Source organism: Chiloscyllium punctatum, chromosome 2 (assembly GCF_047496795.1).
Source record: "Chiloscyllium punctatum isolate Juve2018m chromosome 2, sChiPun1.3, whole genome shotgun sequence".
In the NCBI taxonomy this organism is placed as follows: domain Eukaryota; kingdom Metazoa; phylum Chordata; class Chondrichthyes; order Orectolobiformes; family Hemiscylliidae; genus Chiloscyllium; species Chiloscyllium punctatum.
In genome coordinates, this window is record NC_092740.1 from 13415758 (window position 1) to 13438943 (window position 23186).

The 23186-nt window shown below is 46.1% G+C and overlaps 1 protein-coding gene across 1 annotated transcript in view; it reads right to left on the reverse strand.

Annotated features, from left to right (window-relative positions):
• poln (polymerase (DNA directed) nu) overlaps positions 1–23186 on the reverse strand; it is a 278171-nt gene that overhangs the window by 53841 nt on the left and 201144 nt on the right. Inside the window, exon 8 of the mRNA XM_072592605.1 lies at positions 2014–2096. Within this exon, the coding sequence (XP_072448706.1) occupies positions 2014–2096 (83 nt within the window). The remainder of the gene's footprint in view (positions 1–2013; positions 2097–23186) is intronic.

Sequence of the window (23186 nt, forward strand, 5' to 3'; positions counted from 1 at the left end):
ATTTTCCTGCTCCTCGGATGCTGCCTGACCCGCTGTGCTTTTCCAGCACCACTCTAATCTAGAATCTGGTTTCCAGCATCTACAGTCCTTGTTTCTACCTATGTCACCCATCTAGACTTCTGATAAGTAAGGAGTGAAAGTTTATCAGGGTTAGGTGAGAAAATAGAGTACTCAGATCAGCCATGATCTCATTGAACGTTGGAGCAGTGTCAATGGGCAGAGTGACTTATATCTGCTCCTAATGTTCATATCCTTACACTGCTGAAGTCTGCCGTGTAGATGGTGGGTATGTTTTAGGTGAGTCAGGAGCTGTGTTACTCACTACAGAGTTCCCTACCTCTGACTTGTCCTTGCAGCCACAGTATTTGCATGGCCTTCCGTTTTTGTTTACGTCTGCTTCTGATCAACAACAAATCCCAAAAGATTGCTGGCATAGTGGCGAAGTCATTACAGTAAATAATCCAGAGATCCAGAGTCAAGTGCAGCGGTCCAAGGTAAAATACTATGGAAATTGAAAATCTGAAACAATCACAGAGAATGCAGGAAAAACTCGGCAGCTCGGCTGGAGAATGAGAAACAGAGTTAACGCTCTGAGTCTTGACTGATTTTTTCACAACTCAAGAATGCTCTGGGGACACGGGTTCAAATCCCACCATGGTAACTGACGGAATTTCATTTCATTCCATCAGAATCTGGGAGTGATAGTGAGTCTTAGTAACAGTGACAGTTCATGAATTCCCATTAGGGAAGAAAATCTGTTCTCCCTATCTGGTCTGACCTATGTGTAACTCCAGAAACATAATTATGTGGCTGTTCCTTAAATTCCCTGTTAAATGGGATGTACAAATGGCAATTAGGATCGGCAACAAATGCTAGGCTTGCCCCGATATCCACACACAATGAAAGAATAAAGAGAAAGGATTGGCCGTGCGATTGAATGTCAAAGGTAGATGGTTACTTAAGGAAGTATCTACTTGAAAGCAGCTCAGAGCAACAAGATGAGGCTGATTTCTGGGAGGGCAAGGTTAAGCCTATACTCATTGGAGCTTAGAAGAATGAGAGATGAGCTTATTCTGATTGGCTTTCATAGGGTAGACGCTGAGAGGATGACTCCTGGCATGGGGCAGCTGGAAGGTGTTTCAGAAGCACAGTTTCAGAAGAAGGAGTCCCCCATTTGAGACACATACAAAGAGGAATGTGCTCTCTTGGAGGGTCACTGGTCTTTGATATTGTCTTCCCCAGACAGCAATCGAGCCTGCACCTTGGGCTTGGGAGAACTATAATCTCCAAGTTCCTGCAACATGCCAACTTGAAAATCTACTGTCTGTTCCTGTACTGGTCCAAATCCCGAACCTCCTGAACTGACCGCACTATCACCAAAGTGTTACTGCACAAAGGAGACCATTCGGCCCATCACATTTGCACTAACTCTTCAACTGAGCATCACTACTTAGTGCCAGGCTTCTGCTACCTCTCCAGATCCTTGTATATGAGGTTTCCCCTCATGGACCCATCACCACCTTCTTAAAGGAAACTAGAATGGCAGCAGGACTCAGTGGTTAACACTGCTGCCTCACAGCGCCAGGGACCCAGGTTTGATCCCACTCTCAGGTGACTGTCTGTGTGGAGCTTGCACGTTCTCCCAGTGTCTATGTAGGTTTCCTCCCACAGTCCAAAGATGTGCAGGTTACGTGGATTAGCCATGGGAAATGGCTCATTGTGTCCAGGGATGTGCAGGCGAGGTGGGTTAGTCATGGGAATTATAGGGTATGTGTGGGATGCTCTGTGGAAGGTTGATGTGGACCTGATAGGCTGAATGGCCTGCTTCCACACTGTTAGGGTTTTATGATTCTACAGAGCTGAGTAAAAACTTTGCCAATGATGGTCACATATTGAGACTCCAGCTTTTTGGGAGTATGTGAACACAGCTCACTATCATTACAAAAATGTGTAAAGCGTATTTTTAAAAAAAGCTTTATTTACTTGTTCTTTTCTGACATTGGGATATCTTACCTGCTCCATAAACCACGGCGTAGACAATTCGCTTGGCTTGTTCTCGATCTGCACTCTTCACCTGATCTACTGAAATGCCTTTCCTAGACCAACAGGACAGCAAAGAGCTTAGATATACAGGCAAAGGGCAACAGAAGTGACTCCAAATTATATTCCTATACATCAAGGAGGAAGTGGAGCAAGGAAATATCGAAGCAGTTGGATATTGTGCCTCGTTTTGGTCTCTGTAATGTGGTCAGTGTGTCAGGAAAAGTAATTTTAAAAGACGCTAGCCTTTAAAAGCAAAAGCTGACTGCGACAGATCCCTGGCCAGACTCTGGCTCACCGTGTTTGATGGGACATGTGTCACTGAGTGGCTGGAACAAATACTTCAGCTGGAATGTGAATGTGAAACCATATTTCCACATTTTGCAAAATCTCACCAATACGTTCATTTGACAAATCAAACAAAGGCCCAGAGATTGTGAATGTACTCAGGAATAGGTATTGAGGGAGATTCCATATCACACAGACAAGGTAATTGTCCCGGCATCACCAGTGAGTGAGAGTAAATCCTAATTCCCCTTTACCTCAGACCCTGAGTGCGGTTCCCCAATTTGTTACCGTTCCAGACGGGATACCCCAAAATGTATTAAGTTCCTGGGTGAAGAGGGATGGTCTGGTTCTGTGTCTTTAACGGCTCCCTCCTTGGTTAGTTGCAACAAAGTTAACTTAGAAATTAATTCCTTCCTTTGTAGATACCTTTCTCCCAGAGTCAAATCAAGAGTCAGTTTAATCTGGCTTTCTTGAGCTAATGAAGGGTAAATCCATTACTTACTAAACGTGAGAGGAATTAGCAAAGCAGTGCACATGCACAATGGTTAGAAATAACAGGAGAGTCTGAAGGGATTGAAATGAAAAAGAATAGGCTTGTAGATCAGACCCTGAATCGTTTGCAAAGGACAAACAGTTGAACATTGCAGTCATTGCAATGGAGATTCCCAGCTGATGACATTAGCTGTCATTAGGTTTCATAAGCCTTGGTTTTGTAGACTGGTTGAGATTCTGATGTCTTTTGACCGTAATTGAATTCCAGAATTCAGGGTATAAGCGAGTCCTTTTATTATCCTGTTTCTTTTTGTCTGAGTGCCAGCTATCTGATTTGAGCACTCAGAGTAACAGAGTCCCTCTGTCTGAAACACTGGGGGTGACTAGCCGCTAGGGCTTTGGCTGGGACCTTCACTGTGTGTTAATGCTTGAACTCAGACCGGTGCAGACAAGCAAGTTCACTCTCACTTGTCAAAACCACCTTTGTTTTTTTTTCCGTAGAAAGTCTGTCCATGGGACAGCTTCTGTGCTGACATTTGGGACAAACCTTTGATAGAATCCACACAATCCCAAGAATCTCCTGTTTTCTTGTCAGAATGGGGTGGGGGGGGGGGGGGGTGGGTATCATTACTGGTGTGTTAGTCCAAAGAGTCTAGAGTGTGATGCTGGAAAAGCACAGCCAGTCAGGCAGCATCCGAGGAGCAGCTACACGTTTTGATTCTGATCTCCAGCATCTGCAGTCCTCACTTTCTCCTCCCTGTTAATCCAAAGACCCAAGTAATGTTCTGGGGACTTGGGTTTGAATCCCACCACAACAGATCGTGGAATTTCAATTCAATAAAAATCTGGGAATAAGTGTCTAATGATGACCATGAAACCATTGCCAATAGTCAGGAAATCCCATCTGGTTCACTAATGACCCACTGGGGAGGAAATCTGCCACCCTTACCTGATCTGACCTACATGTGTCTCCAGACCCACAGTAATGACTCTTAACTGCCCTCTGGATGGGCAATAAATTCTGGCCTAGTCAGCAACTTCCTCATCTTATAAACAAATATAAACAAATGGGGAACTGTGGTAAGGCTTGGATCTCAGCTAATCACTGACATCAGCTGACTGCATTTGCTGTGAAAGGGCTTCTATTTCCCAAGTGCCACTGTATATCTTGCAACCACCCCTTGGCTTTCAATGGCATTACCATCACTGAATCCCCCACTAACAACTTTCACCAGGAGCCGAACTGAACTAGCCAGAGAAACATACAATAGCAGGTTGGAGACTTGGATTTGTGCAGCAAGTAACACCCCTGCCCACTCCCCAAAGCCAGTCCGCTATCTACAAGGCCCAAGTCAGGGGTGTGAAGTTAAAAATCATACAACACCAGGTTATAGTCCAACAGGTTTATTTGGAAGCACTAGCTTTCGGAGCGCTGCTCTTTCAAAATCACCTGATGAAGGAGCAGCGTTCTGAAAGCTAGTGCTTCCAAATAAACCTATTGGACTATAACCTGGTGTTGTGTGATTTGTAAAACTTAAGAAGCTTGACACCATCCAGGACAAAGCAGCTGGCTTAATTGGAACAAAATCCAAAAAACTTACTCCCACCACCACCGATGCTCAGTAGCAGCATTATACACCATCTACAAGATACACTGTAGAAATTCACCAAGATTCCTTAGACAGAACTTTCCAAACCCACAACCACTACCACCTGGAGGGGCAAGAACAGCAGATACATGTAAAGACCACCACCCCAGTGCATCTTGTAGATGGTACACATTGCTACACCCTCCATCTCCACTGTCATCACCACACTTGTAGCGGCTGTTTCCTGCATGCACTCATTACCCACTCCTACACTCACTCCTCTGGGACAGATTAGCTTTGCCTGTTCTGTGGGCTGCAATCAGACTCCATAGCCACATTAAAATGCACATCAGGGAGCTCCAAGAAATAGCCAGCTTCAATAATGAAGGAAATCATTGATGGATAAAGAGAGAGAGAGAGAGAGAGAGAGAGAGAGAAAGAGAGACTGCTTCTTGACCTAATTACTACTTTCAGTTGAATATCATTGGTACAAAGTATTGATGAGAGCAGTCAATCCCTAGTAAACAAACAGTTAATATTGTCAGAGCTTCTGCTTGGCAACATGAAGGAAAGCAAATTCTATGGATTTTATTTTGATGCTTATACTTAATGACAATGTTTTTGCATCAAGGGACCAGTTGGTGTTCAGCAGTGCAGAATACACAATCAGCTCTGCACTGTGATTGTGTGTGTGTGTCTGTGTTTGTGTGTGTACGTGTCTGTGTGTGTGAGTGTGTGTGTGTGTGATTGAAGATGCACACCCCATCCTGCTGCATGTACTGCTGACACCATATGACCCCCGGCACTGCTCACTGCTCAGTCTGGACGTAACCAGATAGTTGAGCCTGTCGGCTTCTGTCACAGTCCCAGGGCTGCCTCAAAATCACTCCATAAATATCCGTCGATGAGATTCCTTGAAAGGTCCTCTCCTAATCCCTTCTGACACGGCTTTGGCGAGGTTACTAGCAATGCACAATCATCTGTCACATAATGGATGGCTGCAGACACTGAGAGGTTTTTTTTAAATCCTGCTGCTGCCTCTCTTGTGTGGCTGATGTGAAGCAACTGCTAAACTGAATCTTCATCAATGCTTTATTGGGCTCAGTGAACCAAAGACCATGCTCTGAACTGTCTGGAACACTCTGCCACGTTCAGTCAGACTCTCCTGGAGAAAGTGCTTGCCTTCCATGGCACTGTTTATTCTGGATTGATGTGGGAGTTGATCAAACACCCCCCCCACTGGGAGAAATAACTGCTGGCAATCTCATCACACAGATGCTTCATTCACCTCAGAGTAGGTTATCTCAGCTTGTTTCAATGGAGGCACCTGTATTATATCAGCAGGGACAGCAACTTTAAGGCTATTTGTCAGGTGTCCTTACAATAGTATCACCCACAGTGATCTCCAGATTAAAGAGCAAGGCCTACACAAGCAGAGACTTGAAATTTCCAATGCAGCAGAGGAGATGGGGGTGGGGGCAGGAACATAGTGGAGTTTTGTAAAATTAAAACGAGCTGGGAATGGATAAAGCTGCTGTCCCCTGGCACTCTGGCCCTTGGAATCACAGTGTCTTCTCAGCAGCGTTTAGCAGGGAACTCCCAGGATACTGGACCAGGACTGGATGAAGAAGGAATGGTATATTCCGGAAGGCTAGTTGTTGAAGGATAGATCTGAAGCCAATATTCAGACACTTTGCTCAGTATTTATTTTCAGAGATAAACAAGCACCTCCAAACCCCAGCACCTAGAGTTTCATTCTGTTTCTATTTATCGGAGTATAAATGAGTAACGCCCACCAACAGCATACAATTAAACACAATTAATGTACATAGAACAGAAACATAAATATAGCTGAAAAAGTCTTGTCACAGCTTTTCGTCAGGACTTTTTGTAAGAATCTAATCCGAGGGGAAAACTGACTGCATGAAATGTATGAGAGAAGCTGTAGATAGAGGGTGTCACATAGTGACTGCAGATTAGTTACAGTGGATGGAGAAGGACACACAAGAGTTTGTGTGTGTGTGTGTGTGTGTGTGTGTGTGTGTGTGTGTGAATGGTATAACGTGGCAGCAGATCTCCTGGCAGGAATGTAGCTACAAGCAGCAGCAGCAGCATTGGGAATGGTGAGTGGCTGTGCATTTGTCCTCCTGCTCCTTCTTAATGTGAGAAATGTACTGGGTGTATTTTTCTTTTGCAATACATCATGTAGATAGTCATTGATGATGGAACGGGTGAATAAGGAATCCACTCACATCCTGGATTGGGTTGTCAATTATGAAGGTTCACTAGTTTTTACTTCACCTTCCAAACCCATGGCCACTTCTACCAGAAGGGCAATGGCAGCAGATACATGGGAACACCAGCACCTTCAAGTTCCCCACCAAGCCACTCACCATCTTGGCTCAGAAATATATCAGTGTACCTTCATTGTCACTGGTTCAAAATCCTGGAATTCCCTCCCTAAGGGCATAGTGGGTCAACCTGCAGCAGGTGGACTGCAGCGGTTCTAGAAGGCAGCTCACCCCCACCTTCTCAAGGGCAACTAGGGACGGCCATTAACGCTGGCCCAGGCAGTACCACCCACATCCTACAGAATGAACAAGTAAAAAATATAAAAATTGGTGCAGATGCAATACAACGAAATGTGAAGTTATACAGTCCAGTGTGAAAGACAGAAAGGGAGGGTATTGTTCCAATGGTGGTGCATTGGGAAGTGTGGATGGAGAAAGGGTGTCCTCGTACACCAGTTAGTAAAAGCAGACAGTCAAGAGTGTGATGCTGGAAAAGCACAGCAGGTCAGGCAGCATCCAAGGAGCAGGAAAACTTTTTCGGGCAAAAGCCCTTCACCAGGAATGAAAGCAGACAGGCAGGTACAGCAAAGAATTGGTCTGCAGGCCATCATTGCAACAGGAGTTGAGTTCAGGAATAGAGATGTCTTACTGCAGTTATACAGGGCCTTGGTGAGCCCTCAGCTGGAGGACTGTGTGCAGTTTTGGTCTCTGTATCTAATTTAGGACATACTTGCCATTGAGGGACTGCAGTGAAGATTCACGAGGCTGATACAAGGGATGGAAGGACTTTCCTATGAGGAGAGATTGCACCTGTTTCCAATGGAGTTGAAAAGGATGACAGAGAATCTGATTCAAATGGATAAAACTGAACCAGGGCCGGACAGACTGGCTGCAGGGAGGCTGTTTCCCCTGGTCAGGGAGTGTAGATCCAGAGGACACATTTAGGACTTAGATGAGGAAATATTTCTTGACTCAAATGGCACCAAAGGTGTGGAATTCTCGACCACAGAGGCCAAGTCACTGAATATATTCAAGAAAAAAATAGAAAATCTTTTAGATTTTTCAAAGCATCTGGAGATATTGGAAGAGATCCGTAATATGGTGTTGAGATAGAGGATCAGGCACGATCATATTGAAGAGCTGAGAAGGCTTGAAGGGCTGAATGGCCTCCTGCTGCTCCTAGTTTCTAAGTTTAGAATTTTTTACAAAACTAAAGAGGGGAGATTGAGGGAAATGTTCCTTTGCATAGATGTTACAGCATGGAATCCTTTACCAGTGGGACATCGTGAACATTACTCAATTAGAATCCATTGTCAAATGTAGATTAGATTCACTACAGTGTGGAAACAGGCCCTTCAGCCCAACCAGTCCACACCAACCCTCCAAAGAGTAGCCCACCCAGAACCATTTTCCCTCTGACTAATGCACACCTAGCACTATGGGTAATTTAGCAAGGCCAAATTTGTGGGTGGCACGGTGGCACAGTGGCGTGCACTGCTGCCTCACAGCGCCAGAGACTCGGGTTCAATTCCCGCCTCAGGCGACTGACTGTGTGGAGTTTGCACATTCTCCCCGTGTCTGCGTGGGTTTCCTCCGGGTGCTCCGGTTTCCTCCCACAGTCCAAAGATGTGCAGGTTAGATGAATTGGCTATGCTAAATTACCCATAGTGTTAGGTGAAGGGGTAAATGTATGGGAATGGGTCTGGGTGGATTGCACTTCGGTGTGGACTTGTTGGGCCGAAGGGCCTGTTTCCACACTGTAAGTAAGCTAATCTAATCTAATTTACCTGACCTGACCTGCACATCATTGGACTGCGGGAGGAAACTCACGCAGACACGGGGAGAACATGCAAACTCCACACAGACAGTCACCCAAAACTGGAATCGAACCTGGGACCCTGGTGCTGTGAGGCAGCAGTGCTAACCACTGAGCTACCATGGTGCCCCTCACATGTGTAGCTCCATTGTAACATTGGTTGCACTGTTCACCAGCTTTATAGAATCCCTACAGTGTGGAATCAAGCCATTTGGTCCATTGACTCCACAGAGCATCCCACCCAACTACCACATCCTTGTAACCCAAGGCCAATCCACCTAGCCTACACATATTTGGACTGTGGGAGGAAAGTGGAGCCCCCAAAGGAAACCCATGTACAAACTCCACACAGACAGTCAGCCAAGGGTGGAATCAAACCTGGGTCCCTGGTGCTGTGAGGTAGCAGTGCTAACCTCAGAACCACTGTGTCAAGCTAAATTGTCTTCAAATATACTGCATGTCTCCTTTTACAATGTGTCGCAAAGAAAGCTTTCATCACTTAAATTTTTTTCAAACATTTAAAGAGGTTACCATTTCCTTTCCCAGGTAGCTCATTTGTTTAGTTTACATCAGTCTGCCACACACAATGAGGCAAAAGTGAGGACTATAGATGCTGGAGATTAGAGTCGAGAGTGTGGTGCTGGAAAAGCACAGGAGGTCAGGCAGCATCCGAGGAGCAGGAGAATCGATGTTTCGGGCAAAAGCCCTTCATCAGAAAGCCTGATGACGGGCTTTTGGAATTAGGCAGTGTGACCACTGTCAATTGCTGTAAAATCCCATCTGGTTCACTAATATCTTTTATGGAGGGAAATCTGCCATCATTATCCAGTCTGGCCTACATGTGACTCCAGACCTATAGCAATGTAGCTGACTCTTAACTGCCCTCTGGGCAATTCAGAATGGGCAATAAATGTTGGTCTGGCCAGTATTGCTCGTGAAGAAATAAAATAATACAATTCCCTGGTTCATACAGGAACAGCCTCAGTGATGTGATCTTCACAGACCAGTCGGCCTAGCACCTTCCAATGACTTCTGAAGCAAATTATGAGGTGGTTACTGCTGTTGTGCTTCAGGGTGCTGTGGGACTGCTCAACCACTTGCATGTGGAATACACCCACAGAGTTTACACTTCCATTAGGCAGTTGGACACCAATCGAGCAATGTCTCCAACATTGACTTCAGTGTTAGGGACTAAAGCCCAGCTTATCCAAAATTTACCCAGTATAACAGGAGAGGTGCCAGGATAATAAATTGTCACTGGGATAGAAACACTGAGATCCAGGTGTGGCACATGGGTCTGGTTCAAATCCCAGTCCCATTCCAACTTAAAAAGCCTAGAATTAAAAACTTATCGATGGGAGCCAGAGTCAATGTTGAGGAATCCCAGGGCAACTCCTTCCTGGCTGTATACCACTGTTCTGCCACCTCTGATGGGTCAACATGTGCTAATGGGACAGGTCATATCCAAGAATTGTGATGAATTCTCTGGGACGTTAGGTGGATGCGATGTCTATGTGGTTATGATTAGGTTGTTAATCTGTGAGACTGCTCCCCCAATTTTGACACTAGACCCAAGTAACGCTCATGCCACAGAGGTTACAGGCAATGACAATCTCAATAAGAGGGAATTAGACCTTTGACATGCAATGGCATCACCATCACTGAATCCTAAATTATCAACATACTGACCAAAAACTCAACTGGACTCACCATATAAACACAGTGACTAACAGCAGATCAGAGATTGGGAATTGTGCAGCAAATGACTCACTTTTTGACTCCCCAAAGCCATCTACAAGGCTCAAAACAGGAGTGCAATGGTATACTCCCCACATCCCTTCTTGAGTGCAACAAAACTCAAGAAGCTTGACACCATCCAGGACAAAGCAGCTGTTTTGGGAACACCATCAATTGCAAATTTCCCTCCAAGCCATTCACCAAGCCATAATTTCCCTCCAAGCCATAACTTGGAAATATTTCACATTTTCTTTATTGTGGCTGGGTTAAAATCCCATTGGTTGGCTCAGTGGTTAGCACTGCTACCTCACAGCAAGACTGGGTTCAATTCTACCATCACGTCACTGTCTGTGCGGAGATTGCACATTCTCCTGTGTGGGTACGTTGGTTTTCTCTGGGTGCTTGAGTTTCCTCTTAGAGTCCATTGATGCGCAGGTTCGCTGGATTGGCCATGCTGAATTGTCCTGTTCTGTCCAGGGGTGTGCAGGTCAAGTGGATTAACCATGGGAAATGCAGGGTTAATGGGGATAGGGTAGAGGGGTGGGTCTGGTTGGGATGCTTTTCGGATAGTCGGCGTGGGCTCAATGGGCTGAATAGTCCACTTCGACACTGTAATGAAATAGAATAGAATCGCTACAGTGTGGGAACAGGCCCTTCGGCCCAACAAGTCCACACCGACCCTCCGAAGAGTAACCAACCAGACCTATTCTCATACCCTATATTTAACCCTGACTCATGCACCTGACACTATGGGCAATTTACCAATTCACCTGGCCTGCACATCTTTGGATTGTGGGAGGAAACTGGAGCACCTGGAGGATACCCACACAGACACAGGGAGAATGTGCAAACTCCACACAGACAGTGCTAACCATTGAGCCACTGTGCCGCCCCAATCCTTGGGGGATTCAATCATTCTATGATTCTTTCCCTAGGGGCATTGTGGCTCTACCTATAGCCTACGGACTGCAGCAGCTCCAGAAGGCAGATCACTCCCACCTTCTCAAGGGCAACTAGGGATGGGCGATAAATACTGGGCAGCTAGTAACATCGATATCCCACAAGAGAATAAAAATAAAAGAGGCTGTAAATTTTTCTTTAAATATATAAAAAGGAAAAGAGGAGCCAAAGTGAACAGGAGGCTGGGGAAATAATAATGAGCAACCAGGAAATGGAAGAGGAGCTGAATAAATACAGTCTTCACCACAGAAAATACTAACAGCATTCCAAAATTACTAAATATTCAAAGAGTGAAATAAGCCGAAAAAATAAACACAATAACTGTCAGGGCAGAAAGAGGTGCTAGGAAACATAAGCGGGCTAACTAAGTGCCCAGAGTTGATGGGATACATCCTCATTTTCTCCTAGTCATTGCAACCTTGTATAGGAAAGCAAGGAGCTCCAGAGACAGTGCATATACTGGGAGTAATCTTCCAAGAACCTTCGATTCTGGAAAGCTCCCAGAGGATTGGAAACCTGACAACGTAACTCACTTACTTACCTGTAAATGGGGAGGAGACAAAAAAAATGGGTACATATACCATAGAACATAGAATATAGAAAAGTGCAGCACAGAACAGGTTCCTTAATCTTACCCCTTCTTATCTGTCTCAGAGGGGCAAATTTGTGCATCACTCGCAACAACTGCTCCTTAAATAGTCTCCACATGTCTGCTGTGCCCTTTCTGTGGAACAATTGCGGCCAGTCTGTATTTCCCAACTCCTGCCTGATAGCGTCATAATTCCCTTTTCCCCAATTAAACATTCTCCCTCGGTGACTGCTCCTTTCCCTCTCCAAGGCTATGCTAAATGTGAGGCAGTTGTGATCACTGTTACCAAAATGTTCTCCCACCGCGAGATCTGACACCTGTCCTGGCTCGTTGTCGAGCACCAAATCCAAAACGGCCTCTCCCCTCATCGGCCTGTCTACATGGAAACCCTCCTGAGCACACCTGACAAAAACGGCTCCAACCAAACCATCTGAACTTAGGAGGTTCCAGTGGATATTGGGAAATTTGAAATCATCCATAACAACAACCCTGCTACTTCTGCATTTTTCCAGAATCTGCCCGCCTATGAGATCTTCAATCTCACTACTGCTATTAGGGGGTCTGTAGAAAACGGTGACTGTTCCCTTGCTGTTCCTAACTTCAAAGCTGAAAATGTGTTGCTGGAAAAGCGCAGCAGGTCAGGCAGCATCCAAGGAACAGGAGAATCGACGTTTCGGGCATGAGCCCTTCTTCAGGAATCCTTTATTGTGGCTGGGTCAATAAAGCCACCCCTGAAGAAAGGCTCATGCCCGAAACGTCGATTCTCCTGTTCCTTGGATACTGCCTGACCTGCTGCGCTTTTCCAGCAACACATTTGCAGCTCTGATCTCCAGCATCTGCAGTCCTCACTTTCTCCTGTTCCTAACTTCCACCCAAACTGACTCAGTAGACAAACCTTCCTCAACAACCTTCGTTTCTGTAGCTGTGATGCACTCTCTGATTAGCAATGCTACACCCCCTCCACTCTCCCTGTTCTTTTTAAACGTTCTAAACCCTGAAACATCAAGCAACCATTCCTGCCCCTGTGAAACCCACATCTCCGTTATGCCCACATAGTTAGCTTAACATCTGTTATTGGGAAAACGTTAGAGTCCGCTATTAAGGATGTAATAACGGAGCATTTAGAAGTGCACAATATGATTAAGCAGAGTCAGAATGGTTCGTGAAATGGTTCATCTGTAACATATTTGGATTTTCAATAAGTTAAGACTAGAGGCCATGGTTTTGGGATGGTGCAGCAGCATGGACAGAGAATCGACCAATTAGTAGAAGACAACTCTGATAAACAGAGCAGGAAAATCGACATTTCGGGCAGGAGCCCTTCATCAGGAATGAGGTTGGAAGCCTTGGGGTTGGAGAGATAAATGGGAGGGAGGTGGGGTTGGGGGAAGGGAGCTAAGAGTGCAATAGGTGGATGGAGGTGGGGGTGAAGGTGATAGGTCGGAGAGGAGGGTGGAGTGGATAGGTGGGAAGAAAGATTGACAGGTGGGACCGGTTATGAGGATGGTGCTGAGCTGGAAGGTTGGAACTGGAGTAAGGGGGGGGGGGAGGGGGAATGAGGAAACTGGTGAAGTCCACATTGATGCCCTGGGGTTGAAGTGTTCCGAGGCAGAAGATGAGGCGTTCTTCCTCCAGGCGTCGGGTGGTGAGGGAGCGGCGCTGAAGGAGGCCCAGGACCTGCATGTCCTCGGCAGAGTGGGAGGGGGAGTTGAAATGTTGGGCCACAGGGCGGTGGAGTTGATTGGTGCGGGTGTCCCGGAGATGTTCCCTAAAGTGCTCTGCAAGAAGGACTCCAGTCTCCCTAATGTAGAGGAGACCACATCGGGAGCAATGGATACAATAAATGACATTGGTGGATGTGCAGGTAAAACTTTGATGGATGTGGAAGGCTCATTTTGGGCCTTGGATGGATGTGAGGGGCGAGGTGTGGGCGCAGGTTTTACAATTCCTATGGTGGCAGGGGAAGGTGCCAGGATGGGAGGGTGGGTTGTTGGGGGGCGTGGACTTGACCAGGTAGTCATGGAGGGAACGGTCTTATCAGAAGGTGGATAGGGGTGGCAAGGGAAATATATCCCTGGTGGTGGGGTCCATTTGTAGGTGGCAAAAATGTCGGTGAATGATGCCATTTATGCGGAGGTTGGTAGGGTGGAAGGTGAGGACCTTGTTGTGGTTGGAGGGGTGGGGTTAGAGAGCAGAGGTGCAGGACATAGATGAGATGCGTTGGAGGGCATCTTCAACCATGTGGGAGGGAAACTTACAGTCTTTAAAGAAGGAGGCTATCTCCGACCTCTCCTCTATCACCTTTACCCCTTCCTCCATCCACCTATTGCACTCTTAGCTACCTTCTCCCCAGCAACCCCCCCCCCCCCATCCCCCATTTATCTCTCCAACCTCATTCCTGATGAAGGGTTCCTGCCCGAAACGTCGATTTTCCTGCTCCTCGGATGCCGCCTGACCTGCTGTGCATTTCCAGCACCACTTTCATCTTGACTCTAATCTCCCGCATCTGCAGTACCCACTTTCGCTTAGTTCTGATAAAGAGGCCATTTTCAGAATGACAACTATAACAAGTGGTGTGTCACAGAGATGGGGCCACAGTTATTTACAATATATACTACAGGTGAATGTAAAATTGCCAAGTGGTGAGGATGATACAAAAATGACTGAGAGGCAAGTGGTGAGGGTGACACAATGGGCCTGTAGAGAGCTATAGACAGGTTAAGGGAGTGGGCAAAGACTTGGCAGGTGGAGTGGAATGTAGAAAAATGTGAGGTTACATGCCTTGCCTGGAAGAATAGAGGAGCTGAATATTACTTAAATGGGGAATGACTGCAGAAAGTTACAGAACAGAGCGATTTGGGAATCCTTGTCCACGAATCACAAAAAGCTAACATTGAAATTCAATGGGTACTGGAAAATCAAATCAAATGCTCACCTTTATTTCAAAGGGAATGGAATACAAAAGTAGGGAGGTTTTGCTAAATCACTGCAAGACTCTAAGCAGATCAAATAATGTGGACAGGTTTGGTCACCTTATCTCAGGAAAGAGATACTGGCATTGGGGGGCAGTCCTGAGAGGATTCACTGGTTTCTCCTGGGTGTGGAGGTGTTTCCTTGTGAGGAAAGGTTTACAGGTTGGGCTTGTACTCACTGGAATTCAGAAAAATGGGAAGGCACTTTACTGAAGGGACTTTGGGGACTTGACAGGGTCGATGCACAGAAGTTGTTTCCCCTTCCGAGAAAGTCTAAAACTAAAGGACACAATCTCAGAGTAAGGGAACGCTAATTTAAGACAGAAATAAGATGACTTTTTTCTCGGACTGTGGTCAATTTGTGGAATTTGTTTTACCACAGGATACTATAGAGGCTAAGTTATGAAGTGTATTTGACAAGATTTGTGATCAGTAAAGGGGATTAAGGGTTATGTATGGGGAAAAAGGCAGGTTAAGTGGAGTTGAGGATCATCAAATCAGCTGTGATCTTATTGAATGGTGGAGCTAACTTAATGGCTCCTTCTGCTCCTATGCCTTAACATTTCATGGATAGCTCTCTTAAGGTGGGTCAGAAGCTAGGACTCCTGCAGCAAGTAACCCACCTCCTGACCTCCCTAAAGCCTGTACACCGTCTACAAGGCACATCTCAGGAGTGTGATGGAATGTTGCGTACTTGCCTGGATGGGTGCAGCTCCAATAACACTCAAGGAGCTTGACACAAAGCAGCACAGCTGACTGGCACCACACCCACCAGCTTCAACACTCATTCCCTCCATCACTGACGAACAGTAGCAGTAATATGTGTCATCTATAAGAAACACTGCAACAATATGGCAAGCCTTCTTTGACAGCACCTTCAAAACCTGCAAACCCTACCATCTAGATCATGGGAACACCACCGCCTTCAAGTTTCCTTTCAAGCCACTCACCATCCTGACTTGGAAATATATTGCCATTCCGTCAGTGTCGCTGGGTCAAAATTCTGGAATTCCCTCCCTAACAGCATTGTAGTTCTACCTACAGAACATGGAGTCAAGAAGGCAGCTCACTACCACCTACTCTAGGGCAACTAGGGACTGACATTCTGTGAGCGACATCCAAATCCTGTGAAATAATAAAAAAAAACTCCTCCTGAGTAAGGGCTGATGTCCTTTCCCTGTCAGTTACTGTTGGTGCTAAATGGCTGCAGGACATCAACAATGATTCATTCCACGCTGACTCTTCATGTGATGAATTGGGAAATTCTGCCACCCAAACTATATCCTTCAGAATGACAAATGCTAATCCAGCAGACAAACAAAAGCTTTTGCTACAAGGACTAGAGAAAAAGATTAAAGAGGTTGAACATGGGGGAACGTGAGAAAGAATCTATTTCTATACAGTGTTAATGATCTGGAACATGGCTGACTATGAGAGTGGAGGAAATGGAGACGATCACCAATTTCAGAAAGGAGTTGGATGGACGTTTGATGGAATTAACCTTGCAGAGCTACAGGGAGAGAATGAGGGAATGGGACTAATTGGACATTCCACGGAGAGCTGGCATTGTCTCGATGGGCCAAATAGCCTCTTTCTGGACCATAAGTAACTCTCTGCTTCTATGACTTGCTACAGCTTGTATGTGTTGGAAAGGAACAGCTTAATGGTCAGGGTCTTCACAGACAGAACTGAAATTTCTCCCCAAATCTCACAGGCAATTAGACAGAAACTGCAGGCTATCAAACTAATATATTACAATCAACAGTAATCAGCACTGAGCTTCCCTGAGCACAGTGCCAGGGTGCAGAGAACAAGGTAGCTGGAGAGTACCATACAGTATTTGAGCTGGGACAATAAAAGACAAGTTGAAAAGATGTATTCTCAGCCAAGTAATGTTCTGAGGAGCTTATATCTGTAATCTGCCTTCAGGTCTCTTTTAAGTTCACTCAAATTTTATTTTCTGGAAGTGTTTCCACCATTATTGGTGCTTGCAGGATCTTGCTGTGTGCGTGGGTTGACCATCATGCTGTTTGCATTCCAGACACTGAAGCATTGCTGTGGTTGTAAAGATTGCTGTGGTTGTAAAGTGTTTTGGATGTCCTAAGGTCAGCTGCTCTGTCATTACAAGGCAGCAGACTGATTTATGCTCTGTCTTCACTAGTGGTTTTCAGATATGGCTTGTGTGTGTGTGTTGGTCTCTGCATCTGTGTGAGAGAATATGTGTGTGTGTGTGTGTGTCAGCCTCATGCTAGCGTCCCCATGACTATGGCATGCCAAGCAGGCATGTTAGTACGGGTATCATTTCCACCCAAACATCAGATACCCACCTTTTCAGTCATTGTCTGAAGATGTAAATTCCAAATTTTGTCACAGTCACCCTTCTATACCCGCTCAAGAAACTCCTCAAGTGTATGTCAGCATGGCCTTTCCAGCAAGTTGTGGAGAAAATATCAGAATTTAGCAGCATCCTGTATGATTGTAATGCGGTCAGCCAGCTGAATCTCACAGAATATAAATTCCCTGATCAGGGCTCTTAATCTGGTCCAGTCAGGGAGCCCTGGCTGACAGATTAAAAAGGGGAGTGTCAGAGATACTGCCACTCTGACAGCTGACTCTGAATAAGGTAGTACTAATGTCAAGGACTGTTCATGTGTAAATAAAGGGTAGCTTGGTAATGGGAAACCAGCTTAGATGGAGTCATTTCAATGGCGACGAGAGTAAAGCACATTCCTGAGGAAATGTGCTCACAACAGTTATCATTTAGTCGAGGGTAGGCATTTCTTCCATCTTGTTTGGGAAACTTGACTTGTTTGACCCTGCTGCTGAGAGCTGGACCCTGTCAGATTCCACATGGACTCCGGACCACATTTAGACCAACCCTGTTTGGCACTGCCCTGAAAACCCATCCATCACTCCCCCCTCTGACCTATCAACTTCTCCCTCACCTTTATCCACCTATCACTTTCCCAGCTACCTTCCGCCCAACCCCAACCCCCTCCCATTTATCTCTCAGGCCCGACCACAAGCCTCATTCCTGATGAAGGGCTTATGCCCAAAACGTCGATCTTCCTGCTCCTCGGATGCTGCCTGACCTGCTGTGCTTTTCCAGCACCACATTCCCGACTCTGATCTCCAGTATCTGAAGTCCTCACTTTCTCCTAGTTGATCTTAACCTTACTGCGAAGCCTCTTCCAAGGATGCCTACCTTGAAGAAGTTCTCCTCCTCCCTCCACAAGGATCTCAGTGAGTCCCTCTCTCACTGTACCCCCCAGGTCATCTCCTCTGTCCTGAAGCTCTTCAGTCACGTCCTCAAGCAGAATCGCTACCCCAGCCACATCTCCTTCCTCAGTACCTGCCTACGGAACCATCTGATTCCACATGGACTCTGGACCACATTTATACCAACCTAGTTTGGCACAGCCCTCCAGACCCGTACATCATACCCCCCTCTGACATATCACTTTCATCCACCTATCGCTTTCCCAGCTACCTTCCCCCCAACCCCACCCCCCCCTCCCATTTATCTCTCAGCCCAACCCACAAGCCCCATTCCTGATGAACGGCCAATGCCCGAAACATTGATTCTCCTGCTCCTTGGATGCTGCCTGACCTGCTGTGCTTTTCCAGCACCACACTCTCCACTCTGAGTATCAGCACCTTCAATACTCACTTTCTCCCAGTATGTGGAAAGAACGCATTCATTTCTCTGGACATTGGGGCAGATGAAAAGCAACAAGTAACTCTTCTGACAGCCTGTGGAGCTGCACCTTTCTTTGTTATTAGGAGCCTGATTTTCCCTGAGGCACCAGATACTACAACCTTTCAAGACATAGTGAAGGAATATTACAGCCCCAAGCCTCCTCTAATTCTGAGGTGCTACCATTTTTACTTGGCAGTTCAAGAACCAGGGGAATCCATATTTGGATTTTTGACTAGGTTAAGATGACTGGGCAGAAACATGTGACTTTGGTTTAATCCTTAATGAGATGCTGAGAGGTCGGTTGGTATATGGGATTAATGATGTAACCACACAAAAACACCTACTAGCTGAAGCCCAGCTGAACCTTCAGCAGGAACAACAACTGGCTTTGTCATTGGAAAATGAATGGAGCTTATATGTTACAGGGTATTCCGATGGAAGTGGACACCCTTGTTAGTCTGACTGAGGTGGGAGAACGCCACTTGAGTGGTGGCAATTGCACAGCCTCACTCTGGACATATCCTGAACAGAGGAGCCCTAGGTCAGCCCACAGCAAAACCCCCAAAACAAAGCCAAATTTTGGTGAAATGGTTAAAATTTTCTTCAGGATCCTGGCCAGCAACCCATTGCAGTTGCTGGTCAGTATACAGATCTCAGACAGCTAAAAAGTCCTCCTCGACCTAAATTGAGTAAAATAACTATTAGATCGTTATCCAGGAGAAGTCCTGGAAGGTTCATCTACACCTGGTTTGGAACAGTTAAATATAATTTAGTTGTAATGAATGAGAACGACTGTATATTTGAGGCAACACAAATCACAGAAGTGTTACTGCAGAAGGAAGCAATTCAGATCATCCTGCCTGCACCAGCTCTTCAACCAATTACTTCTCAACCCCACCCTCACTGCCATGCCTGCCTTTAGGGCTATTGCAGTACTAATCTTGGCTTATAATCGTGACTGAGACAAACTGTAATAACTGAGGCCCAAATTGACTGGAAAAGCCCAGCATCGAGCTTGTCCTAGTAACCGACAGTTAAGAAGGCTGATTTTAAGAAGTACATATCTGTGCATCTCCAGCTATCCCACTCTTAAAAAGCAACAGGCACCTGACCCATCCCCCATGATGATTTTAACCTTGTCCCCATCAGTCTTACAGTCTTGCTAGCTATCCCTTATGTTCTTTACGTATGTGCCCCCGCACCTCAGTCTTACAGTGGCTCGTGGGAAACCCCTCTCCCAACCACACCTGCCGAGGGCGACTTCAGTAATAAGCTAGGCCGATCGTAGTGGCATTGTGGGTCAATCCACAGCACATTGACTGCAGCCATTCAAGAAGGCAGTCTACCAACACCTTCTCAAGGGCAACTAGAGATGGGCGTAGATGCTGGCCCAGACAGTGACACCCACATCCCATGAATGAATTAAAAAATGCAGTAATTAATATCGGTTTAGAACATAGAACATAGGACAGTACAGCACAGAATAGGCCCTTCAGCCCACGGTGTTGTGCTGTTTAATTCAGATAAAAGTGAGGTGCTGCATTTTGGGAAAGCAAATCTTAGCAGGACTTATACACTTAATGGTAAGGTCCTAGGGAGTGTTGCTGAACAAAGAGACCTTGGAGTGCAGGTTCATCGCTCCTTGAAAGTGGAGTCGCAGGTAGATAGGATAGTGAAGAAGGCGTTTGGTATGCTTTCCTTTATCAGTCAGAGTATTGAGTACAGGAGTTGGGAGGTCATGTTGCGGCTGTACAGGACATTGGTTAGGCCACTGTTGAAACAAAGGGCCTGTTCCTGTGCTTTATAGCTCTATGACTCTGTAACAGATGAGAGCACATTGGGAGCCCACTTTCTCAGCTCGCCTGGGTAGATACTGAGAAAACATTTCCTCTAGGTGGAGAATCTAGAACTTTGGATCACAGTCTTAGAATACGGGGTTGGCCATTTCAGATTAATTTGTTCACAATTTCTTGATTCGCAGGGTGGTGAACCTTTGGAGTTTTCTATCTCAAAGAGGTATAGAACTCCAGGACTTCGACCCTTCAGAGCGTGGGCTGATGTTAAGGGAGAAGATCAGTCCTTCTCTCCACCTCCCTCCCATCCTTCCAACACCTCCAGGTCCCTGTCAGCAAACCTGGAAGCAGTAGTGCATTCCTCTGGGCCAGGACCAGGCTTCCATAAGAAGTACACCAGAGAGCACACTGCATCATGAAGGGGATGAAAATCAGAAACCTATGGGAACAAACTTACTCCAGGCCATGGCAGGCCAGGTGCTGTGAACCTCACTTGACAAAACACTTCAACTGAAAATAAGAAAACTTTACCTCATTCAATTTTATTCATTCAGCAATGTGGGCGACGCTGGCTGGGCCTGCATTTATTACCCGTCCTCAGTTGCCCCTTGAGAATGTGGTGGTGAGCTGCCCTCTTGAATCGCTGCTATATGTGCTGTAGGTAGACTCACAGTGCCCCTAGGGAGGGTATTCCAGGATTTTCGCCCATAGAATTAAAGGAATGACAATATATTTCCCAGTCAGGATGGAGAGTAACTTGAAGGGAACTTGCAGGGAGTGGTGTTCCCATATGTCTGCTGTCCTTGTCCTTCTAGATGGTAGTGGTCATGGGTTTAGAAGATGCTGCCTAAGGAGCCTTGGCAGGTAGTTACAGTGCACCATGTAGATAGTACAGACTGCTGCTACTGAGCATCAGTGCAGGGTGTGAATGCTTGTGGATGTGGTGCCAATCAAGTGGGCTGCTTTGTCCTGGATGGTGTCAAGCTTCTTGAGTGTTATAGCGGTTTTCCGTCAAACTCCTGACTTATGCCTTGTTGATGGTAGACAGGATATGGGGGAGTCAGGAGGTATATTACAGCCCCATAATTCCCAACCTCTAGCCTGTTCTTGGAGTCACAGTAATTATATAGTGTGTCCATTGTTTCTGGATGTTCATAGTTGCCAATTCAGTGATGACAATGCTACTGAATATCAAAAGGTAATGGTCGGATTCATTTCAGTTAGCAATAGTCATAGCCTAGGCAAAAGTGAGGCCTGCAGATGCTGGAAACCAGAGTTTAGATCAGAGTGGCGTTGGAAAAGCACAGGTCAGGCAGCATCTGAGGAGCAGGAAAATCGATGTTTCGGGCAAAAGCCCTTCATCAGGAATATAGCTATTCCTGACGAAGGGCTTTTGCCCGAAACGTCGATTTTCCTGCTCCTTGGATGCTGCCTGGCCTGCTGTGCTTTTCCAGCACCACTCTGATCTAAACAATAGTCATTGCCTGGCATTTGAGTCGTACAAGTGTTACTTCACACTTATTGGCCCAAATCCTGATATTGTCCAGATCTTATAGACATGGAGTGTGTCAGTATCTCAGAGGAGTCGTGAACAATGCTGAACGTTGAACAATCACCAGTGGACATCTCCATTTCTGACCTTATGATGGAGGGCAGGTCATTGATGAAGCAGCTGAAGATGGCTGGGCCTAGGGCACTACCCTGAGGAACGCCTGCAGAGATGTTCTGGAGCTGGGGTGACTGATCTCCAACAACCACAACCATCTTCCTGCGTACCAGCTTTGGCTCTAACCATAAGGGAGTTTGCCCCCTGATACCCATTGATTCTACTTTTGTCTGGCTCTGTGATGGTAGACAGGATATGGCTTTTTATGTACAGGATGTATTTGGGAAATTTTCCACATTGTCAGGTAGATGCTAGTGTTGTAACTGCACGGGCACAGCTTGGCTAGGGGAGCGGCAGGTTCTGGAGCACACATCTCCAGCAGAAGTGCCAGAACATTGCCAGGGCTTTTGCAGTATCCAGTGCTGTCAACTGTTACTTGATGTCACGTGGAATGAATTGAATTGGCTAAAAACTTGTATCTGTGATGCTGGAGGAGGCCGTGATGGACATCCAGTCAGCATTTCTGGCTTTAGATTGCTGTGAATGCTTCAATCTACCTTTTGCACTGTTGTGTTGGACTTGTTCATCAGTGAGATGGGGATATTTGCGAGTTAGACGAAAGTGAGGGCCGCAGATGCTGGAGATTAGAATCGAGAGTGTAGTGCTGGAAAAGCACAGCAGGTCAGGCAGCATCTGAGGAGTAGGATATTTGTGAGTTGTTTAATCATCCACTGCCATTCAGTACTGGATGTGGTAGGATTGATGTGGGCTCCCTTCGTTCTGTCTATCACTTGCTGCTTACGCTGTTTGGTGTGCAAGTAATCCTGTTTGGTAGCTTCACCAGGTTGGCACCTCATCTTCAGGAATGCCTACTGCTGCTCCTGGTGTGCCTCTTTCACTCTCTGTTTAACCAGGGTTGATCCCTGGCTTGATGGTTATGGTTGTGTGGTGAATATGTCAGGCCATGAGGTGACAGATTGTGCTGGAGTACAATTCTGCTGCTGCTCATGACCCACAATGCCTCCTGGATGCCCAGATTTGAGTTGCTAGATCTGTTCAACCCATTTAGCATGGTGATAGTGCCAAAAAACACGATGGAGGTTATTTTCAATATGAAGGCAAGACTTCACCTCCACAAGGACTGTGCAGTGGTCAGTCTTACCGATACAGTCACAGACAGATGCAGATTGGTAAGGATTAGATCAAATACATTTTTCTCTCTTGTTGGTTCCCAGTCTAGCAGCTATGTCCTTTAGGACCCGACCAGCTCGATCTGTAGTACTGCTGCCACGCCACGCTTGGTGAGTGGATAT